This window comes from Arachis ipaensis, chromosome B3, assembly GCF_059453495.1.
Source record: "Arachis ipaensis isolate K30076 ecotype BB chromosome B3, ASM5945349v1, whole genome shotgun sequence".
Lineage (NCBI taxonomy): Eukaryota > Viridiplantae > Streptophyta > Magnoliopsida > Fabales > Fabaceae > Arachis > Arachis ipaensis.
In genome coordinates, this window is record NC_142438.1 from 120195579 (window position 1) to 120205161 (window position 9583).

General features: G+C 36.1%; 1 protein-coding gene across 1 annotated transcript; it reads left to right on the plus strand.

Moving 5' to 3' along the window:
* Positions 1-1450: 1450 nt before the first annotated feature.
* LOC148572255 (uncharacterized) lies at positions 1451-2770 on the plus strand. Its single transcript, XM_088507423.1, has one exon. It carries the CDS (start codon positions 1451-1453, stop codon positions 2768-2770), a length of 1320 nt encoding a protein of 439 aa, XP_088363549.1.
* The last annotated feature ends 6813 nt before the right edge of the window (positions 2771-9583 follow it).

A 9583-nucleotide genomic window follows, 5' to 3' on the forward strand; every position in this document is an offset into this window, starting at 1 on the left:
ATTCGCAATATTCAGATTTTGCCAACCCTCGTGGATTAGATGCTATCGACCTTAATGATGATGATATTGAAGATCGGAGGCAAGATAGTATTCAACACTGGCATTGGAAAGAGGATGAGATGCTGATCAGTGCATGGTTAAATGTTTCAACTGACCCTGTAGTTGGTACCGATCAAAAGGGAGAAACATTTTGGAGTCGAATTCATAGCTACTGTGTAGAATTTTGCTCTGACATGACAAGGGGGGTAGTTGCATGTAAGAAACGATGGTATAAGATCAACAAGGCTGTTGCACAATTTGCTGGTTGCTACGATCAAGCTAGTCGAAACATAAGGAGTGGTTCGAACGCTGATGATATAAAGGAGTTGGCATATAAACTTTATTCCACACATTATGGTCAAAAATTCACTTTTGAGAGGCATTGGAACATGCTTCGGCTGGAGCAAAAATGGAGAAGCCAACTACCTACACAGAGTGGCGGCTCAAAGAGAACCAAGGTTAGTGCAACTGGAGCATACTCATCCTCATCAAACCCAGAAACACCGTTGGCTGATGAACCCGGTGTGGACTCCCGTTCGCCCACAAGGATCAAAGAAGAGCAAGCGAAAAGGTAAGGGAAAAGCACAGATGTCTGAAGATTTTAGTGAAAGAAAATCATCGGTTGTCAAAAAATTATCTCTCATGGAAGATATTAAGAATGTTAGAGAAAAAGAACTACTGGAAAGGGAAAAAGAAAGAGAAGAGGAGAAGGAACATAGAGCAAAGATGTTGGCAATCAAAGAGAAGGAGTTACAATTTCAAGCAGCAATGAAAGAACAAGAATTACAAACTCAGAGGTATATTAAAGAAATGGAGATAAAAGCAAAAGAAAGGGAAATGGAAAGGATGGCCAAAGAAAGAGAAAGGGAGATGGATATGCAAATACTTAATGCTGACACGTCTACAATGAGTGAAAAACGACGAGCTCTTCATGAGATTGCATGTGAAAAAATAATTGCCAAGTGGTTTACTTAATGGTTCCTTGTATTCGTAGAGTTATGTAGTATGTTCTTATTTTTATTGCGTATTGCTGGTATGTGATGTAGTTTGTTTTATTTATTTCTGATGTAAGTTTTTAAATTAGTCAATATTATTGTGCCGTTATTGTTTATGAAAGTGACAATTGCAAAACTAGCCGTTAAGTAGCCGTTGTAAAACTAGCCGTTAAGAAGCCGTTGCAAAACTAGCCGTTGTAAAACTAGCCGTTGCAAAACTAGCCGTTGCAAAACTAGCCGTTAAGTAGCCGTTGTAAAACTAGCCGTTAAGAAGCCGTTGCAAAACTAGCCGTTAACTAGCCGTTAAGGTACTTAATGCAGACACACTTATAAATATCAACTATCAATAACTCCTCAACTCCACTTCAGCTCTTATTTCTCACCTCGAAAGAGAACTAAAAATTACATTTCCAGATATGGCTAGAAATTTTGATGATATGTTTAATGAGGCTTTGTATGGCAAAAGAAGACGGCAAGATAACACACTCATAGATAATTGGATCGATGAGTATTTACTCGAAGATTCAGAAGAAGAAGATACCGATAGAAGCTCTATCCCAATTACTCGTAGATGGATCAACAGAGATCGAGAAGCAGGACATGATCGTCTTTTCCAAGATTACTTTGCAGATGATCCAGTGTATCATGCTGACATTTTTCGACGGAGATTTCGAATGAGAAGACATGTGTTTCTTCGGATAGTAGACGCTCTCTCAAACGTCTATCCTTATTTCCAACAGAGGGTTGATGCAACTGGAAGAAGAGGCTTGTCGCCACTGCAGAAATGTACTGCTGCGATACGGATGTTAGCATATGGCGTAGCAGCTGATGTTGTTGATGATTATGTGCGCATAGGCGAGAGCACTACAATTGAATGCTTGGAAAAATTTGTTGAAGGTGTCATTTCGGTGTTCGAGGATGAATACTTGCGAAAACCAAATCCAAATGACGTACAACGCCTACTACAAATGGCAGAGGGTCGTGGCTTCCCTGGCATGTTGGGTAGCATTGACTGCATGCATTGGCAATGGAAAAATTGTCCAAAGGCGTGGAAAGGTATGTACATGAGTGGTTATCGTGGGGTTGCAACCATAGTACTTGAGGTTGTAGCATCTTCAGACCTTTGGATATGGCATGCATTCTTTGGAGTTTCTGGTTCAAATAACAATATCAACGTGTTAGATCGTTCTCCCGTGTTTGATGACATTCTAAATGATCGTGCTCCGGAGGTAAATTATACTATTAATGGTAATAATTATACAATGGGATACTACTTAGCAGATGGTATTTATCCTGAATGGGCCACATTTGTCAAATCAATCTCAAAGCCACAAGGGAAGAAACGCAAGTTATTTGCACAATACCAAGAAGGGCAAAGAAAAGATGTGGAACGAGCATTCGGAGTGTTGCAAGCACGCTTTGCAATTATACGTGGTCCAGCTCGTTTTTGGGAAAAGAAGAAGCTTGCCAACATAATGAGAGCTTGTATTATATTGCATAATATGATTGTTGAGGATGAAAGAGACACTTATGCAGGAAATTTTGCTCAAGGCTTAGAGTATGATGATGTTGAAAATGGCTTATCACAACCTCAGTTGGGAGAAGAAGATTTTGCACCATACCATCAATTTCTCCAAAGAAATGCCCAACTTCGAAATAGGCAGCAGCATAGACAATTGAAAGAGGACTTGATTGAACACATATGGCAATTTCACAATGCTTGTCGTCAACTGTAGAATTTAATTATATTTTTTTTGTATTAAGTAATTTTACAAATTAGTGTAATCCCGAATTATATATTATGTATTATTGTTATTTTTAAATTTATTTAATATTAATATATTTTAATAGTGAATTATTTTTAAATTTAAATATTTAAATTACATTATTAAAAAAAATTAATTACATTAATTTCAAGTATTTTAATTAATTAATTAAGTGGGACCACAACAGGGACTAAAGTTAGTTCCTCCTAATGGAGAAGAGAGATGCTTTGAGTTCCTATTTACTGTTTATGACGCAAAAGCTGATGTGGAGTTACTTTTTATGACAGGTGGGCCATAAACAGGAACTGGAATGAGTTCCCTACTGGAGATGGTCTAAGGCCTAATAAATCTGAGCAAAACTTGATCGGTTGAGGGGATGTTTGATGGTGCCACACTGACGTCTGCGAAAAAATCTCAGATTTTTAAAAATTAAATAATAAATTATTTATAATTTATTTTATTTATTTAATAATATATTTTTAAAATTTTTTATATTAATTAAATATTTTTTTATTTTTTATTTAAAATTTTAGTAATTAAAAAAATTAATAATAAAAATTTTATATATTTTAAATTTAAATAATTAAATTTTGAATTTTATTTTATAATTTAAAAAAATAATTTTTATTATTTCTAATTCTTGAATTAGAGTAATTATTTAAAAATAATTTATAAATTTATGAATAAATAGTATTTTTTTAAAGTCAATTTTATTGGATTAAAATTAATTTTTAATACTACTATATATCCTAATTATATTATTATTTGTCCCCAAAAAAAAACCCTAATTTACTAAATACTTCTCCAAACTCTAACCCTACCATTTCAATTCCTTTCAGTTGCCACACCCCCTCCCTTTTCTTCCAAAAACGCAAACACATCCACCCCACACAAAGAAGAGAGCATCGCACTAGGAGAGGGAGCTGCAGCTAAAGATGCGAGCTGGAGGAGCTGCGCCAGTCGCCGCCGTTGTCGCCACTGGAAAGCCCTCACCGTCGAAGTCTTCATCCTCGTCATCCATTGAGCTGCGAGGAGCGCTGCCGTCGCTGAGGAGGGAAATGCGAGAGGAGAGAAGGTCACGTGGAAGAGGAAGGAAGGAACCGCTAGGTACCGCTGTGCCTTGCCTCCGTCGGTTCGCTGTGGCCGTGGTGAGGAGCGCGGATGAGAGAGAGAGAGTCCATGGAGGAGAGAGACAGTTCGTGAGGAGAGGGAGGGAGCTCGCGCTGCCTATTCATGCTATCATGCTCCTTGCCATTATGTCCCATTAGCGCCGCTGTCACCGCCATTCTAGCTGCCAGAAACTGCCGCTGGATCCCCTGTCGTCTTGATAAGTATTTTTGTTTCTGTAACCTCTTGAAATCAGTATTTCATTCTGAGTTGTTAAAGGTTCTAAGATGTTGGTAACGTAGGGTCGTGTTCCGGGTCTTGCGTGTTGAGTATAGTGGTTGTTGCATCTGACATCAGGCTGTTGCGTCGTCACTGGAGCTACTGCTGCTCTGTTTTCTCAGTTATTCATAAGCCTGGGTTGAGTATCGGTGCTTGCATGTTACGTTTGGGGTTACGGTTGTTGTTGCGGAAGCGTTATGAGCTGTGGTTGTGGCTGCCACTGTTGCGGGCCAAGAAGAAGGGATTTTTGACGCGCTGTATAGCTTTTGGGTTTCGACTATTCGAGATAGGGACAATTTCTTAAACTCATTTTACTTCCAAGAATTGTTATAAGTTGTTATTAATGCAAAAAATGTATGTTTATGATTTTCGTAAGTTTTATGGACTGAACCGAGTTGCTTTAAATAAGTGTAATTGCTTGCCTGATTGGTTGTTATTGAAGTGGTCGTTTGATAGTTATATTGATTTCTTGATTGCGTTAGAGTCATTGAGAATTCGGATTTATTAATTTATTTTGTTAAATTGGTGGTTACTGAAATAATTTGAGATTTGTAAATGTTTTGATATTGGAATTAGTTTTGTTGATTTATTGAAAATGATTTGAAGAATTGGAAATGATTTGATATTTGGAAATTTGAATTTTGTTTGATTTTGGAAAAAGGATTTGGTTTGGTTGGAACCCTTGAAGGGTGGTAAAAGTCCAAGTTTTAGAGAAAATATTACCAAAATTTTTATAAGAAATTGGAGGTTTTATTTTAGTTTATTGATGGAAGAATTATGTTTTGCGTATTCGATTGATTGGAAATACGTTTATTGAATTTATATAAATTCAAGAATGATTTTTTGAGGATTTTAATGAAAGAAATAAAGTGATGTAAATGTGCATTTAAGAATGGAGGAGTTTTTGAGTATTTGAAGAAAAGTTTTGAGATGTTTTAGAAAAGATGAAGTATTTGAATTTGATTTAGAGAAACAGAATGGTTTCCGAGCCTCTTGGGAATGTTTTAAATAAGAATAGAACTGAAATTAGTTTTGGTTTAAATGATTTAGTTTTGATTCTGATTCGATTATGTTTGATAGTGAATGTGAATGGGATGAGATTATGATAGATGTTGTGAGGATGGTGGTTTTTGGTCCCGCCTACAAATTTGGCAAGTTGAGGATGAATGATTCCCTTTCTTGTCGTGGTATGAATGTGGGGAAGGTGGAAAGACGCTTGATGCAGAATTTACAATCCATAAACTAACCGGTAAGTGCACCGGGTCGTACCAAGTAATACCTCAGGTGAGTGAGGGTCGGTCCCACAAGGATTGATGGACTGAGCAACTATAGTCAAATGATTCCTTAATAAGGCAAGCAGAAAGTGATGTTTTGGGGTTCCAAAAGGCATTAAACAGTAATTCAAGAGTAAGAAAGAAAACAGTGAGAATGGTGTGAAGTATATGAGAGAAAGCAGTTAAGCTATCAGAAATGTTTACTTTTCCGGATTAAGTTTTCTTACCAACTATTTTAATCATGCAAGATTTATTTCATGACAAACTGTGAGTGACTAAACCCTAATGTCTTAGTGATTTAGTCTCCTCTAACCTAGTTAATTGCTAATGTCTTGGTCACTTAATTTCGTGTAGAGGGTTAAGTTCAATTCTAGTTTATGGCCACAAAAATCCTAATTATCCAAAACTAAGAGGATTATAGGTCACGTATCTGATTAGTTCAAGTAATTAGCAATTTAGGAGTAATTTACTTTCAAGTTATTGTTCAAGTAAGATAACTCTTCCAAGAATCACAAGAACGCAAATAGAATAAGGGTTATTCTTCCAATCTACCCAAATTCATAAGATGAAGAACAAAAGTAATCCTTGAAACTGAATCAATATAATAATTAAAATAGAAGAACAATAATCTTAATCGATAGAAATAAACAGAGCTCCTAACCTTAACCAAGGAGGTTTAGTGGCCCATGCTTCAGAGAGAAAACTAGGGTTATGAAAAGTGTGAAAGTGCGGAAGTGAGAAAATCCCCTTGAATCTTTTTCCTTTTATATCTAACCTAATTCGATTTGAAATTAAAATAAAATAATAAATTATAAACCTAAAAGATTTTGTTTGTAAATAAAAATAACTAAAATAAAAGATAAAATAATAATTAAAAGCTAAATCCAACTAAAGATGCTCAAGAGTGAAGTGTGATCCGGATTGCCTTGGCGTTTAGCGCCCAAAGGGGGGTAGAACATTTCTAATCTCACTGAGTTGCTGGCGCTAAACGCCAGCTTGACGTTTAGCGCCCTTGTGGGAAGCTCCAATTCTTCTCTTTTCTTGCACAAAACTTTGCCAAATTGATCCAAATTTCACCTGAAATAATTAAAATACCAAAACAACTCAAAGTAGCATCCAAGGAGGATTTTAACACTAAAATGTACTTAAATTCAATAAATTCTAACTTAAAATAAACAAAAAATAAGGAAAAGATGCTCACGCATCAATACTCTACTTCGTAATTTCTCTAGGAGAAGGTGAAAATGCACACTCCTTCGATGTGAAAAGGTACTCTCCTTCGTTTGTGTTCCTCCTAGAGATTCGTAACCTAGAGACAATGTCCGGGTCAGCTATCGAATGTGTTGGGTTCTGGCAGTTTAACTGGCATGTTCCATTTGTTTTCTTTGTTTAGGTGTGCTTAAGTACTTTGGTTTGCCTATCTGATGAATTATGTTTAACTGGTAACTGTGATACTTGCTGTAGTTTTTCTTTAAATGTGTTTGCCTTGTATTTTGTTTGTCCTTATGATTGATTTCTATTTTGAGTTTTGATGGTGATTGATTTGATTTGGGCCGGAGGCCGTGATTTGGTAACTTTGATTAGGTTATCCTGGATATGTATTGAAATGATATGGTAAGGTAATTTATTTGGAATTCTTATAAATATGGTGTGAATGTTAAGTTTGGATAAATAAATGTTGTGATATTTAAAAAGATTCATAAGACGAATGAAAATCACTACTTTTGAAGTATATTCTTTTCTTTATACGTATCCTCTTATGACAATTCTAAAATCCTCTATTGTGAACCAACAAGGATGATGTTTTTACCCTCCTACAGACTTCTCTTTTCAGGATGGACGAGGAAACTAATGAAGTTTTTGTTGAGTCCTTAGCTGTACTGTTTTTGTTTGTGCATATATTAGTCATAGTTTTTCCCTCGCCTTTGTCATTATAATTTTGTAAGAGGGATATGAGCTGTATAATTTGTATGTATATAATATGTATAAGTTAATTGTATAAGAAGTTTTGTATATATGTATATACATATTGGTAAAAATTTAAAAGTATTTCTGATTTTTTTAAAAAAAAAATAGTGATATGGTTTCGAGTTAAAAGCTCATATCTTATTATTAAATATATGGAAGTCGTCGTAATATTCTCGCTATCAGAATGGCACAACTGGAAGCGTGATATTCTGATAGTGAGGATGTTACATTTGCACTATTATTAGATCATCTTGTTCCTTGATGTACATTTTGTTTTTCTTTTTATAAAAGTATATTATACAAATAAAATTTTTAAATTATATTTTAATATCTTAAATTAATTTAAAATGGTTCGACTAATGACTCACAAATTGTATTATTGATAAGTGATTTATTATTTTGACTAGATCAATTTTGACATTTTTGGATGAAAAATAAAGCTGTATCATATAATGACAACATCAGATAGGAGATGTGTAAAATCTGGTCAAACTGTAATTAATTAAATAATAAATTAAATAGGAGCGAATATAGTTAGAAAATTTAGCAATCGAAATTTGATAATTTAAATATGATATTTGGACTCGGCGAATTTTTCTGAGTCAGAAAGCATAATTTTTTGCGTAATTATGTGAATGTGGTTGGGTTGTGGTCATTTGGATGAGTGAAAATGAATTTGGCTAGTGAACATTGGAAAAATTGGTAATTTCTGTTTTTGGGTAAGAACTGATTTTTGACAGACTTCGGCGGTCCATAACTCGGTCCTCGGAGTTAGGAATTCTTCCCATGCATACGCATGGACGACGCTCACGCGTCACTTCCTTTTTCCGTTTTCCATGCGTGCGCGTGGACGACGCGCACACGTGACTCTGTTTTCAACAAAAGTTGATTTTTGAGTTTTTAAAGCCAAATTTCAGACTTCTAAACCTCTATTTTCATCCTTTAAGTCTTAAATCTTTATAGCATGCCTAGTAATGAAAAGAAGTTAGGACATGTGGTAACTTGTGGATGAAGTAAAGTAAGAATCAATGATGAATGATGAGTAATGATGATTGTATGAGTTACTGAGGATGATGCTGAGAGTGCTGTGTATGTTATGAGCCAGATGGCTGTGACAAGCATTGAAATATGGCTGAGTATGTACATGTATATGATTAATGATTAAATGATTATGATTGATTGAGGAAGCTTGAACATGTGGTGGGTATGCCGAAGATGCATATATGATTAATGAATGTGGGAAATGAATAATAATGAAAAATGTTGAATGTGACGTGTGACCCCGGGTAGTAGGCAGTGGCATTGTCCACTTGCTCCGGGTATGAGATGGGGAAGGAGGATTTCGATAAATGAGTTTAATTATGGAGTTTTGAATGAATGTATGTTTGAGTTTCCTGGGTAGTAGCAAGGGTGGTGGTTCATCCCACTTGCTCCAGGTCAGAGATTATGACGCTTGGGTAGTAGCAGCAGTAGTGGTGATTCCACTCGCTCCAGGTCGAGCTTTTAAACACCTGTCTGGGTAGATGCAGTGGCATTGATCCACTTGCTTCGAGATGTGGTGAGATATACCTGCCTCGGTAGATGCAGTGGCATTGATTCCACTTGCTCCGGGTTTGGTTTGCAACTCCTGAGGTAGATGCAGTGGTTACCACCCACTTGCTCCCAGTCGAGGTTGATTTGAGATTTGTGAAATTATCTGAGTTTCGGATTTTCTTGGGTAGATGCAGTGGGTCGGCTTCACTTGCTCCAGGTTCAGATCCGAGATTCTGTTGACCCTATGTCGTAAGTGTGGCCGGACATTGTGAAAGTTCTGGATGAGCTCGCTCCCATGGATAAACACCAGTGTGGGTTTTGTGTGATTATGATTATGATTATGAATAACTCGAGTTGGGGATGCACGACAGAGGGACAGTCCAATGGTTAGCTACCAGGACTTGTCGAGTTGGCTTTATAACTGACAGATGAGACTCATCAGCCATAGGGCATGCATACATCATTTGCATATGTTTGAATTGTTTGGGTTTGCCTATTTATTTTGGATTGATATATCATATATGCTATGTTACCTGATTATGTGCTACTTGTTCCACTTGTACTTTGATTGTGTATTACTTGCCTGTATTACTTGTGTTTGTACAACTGAGATGTCTCTCAT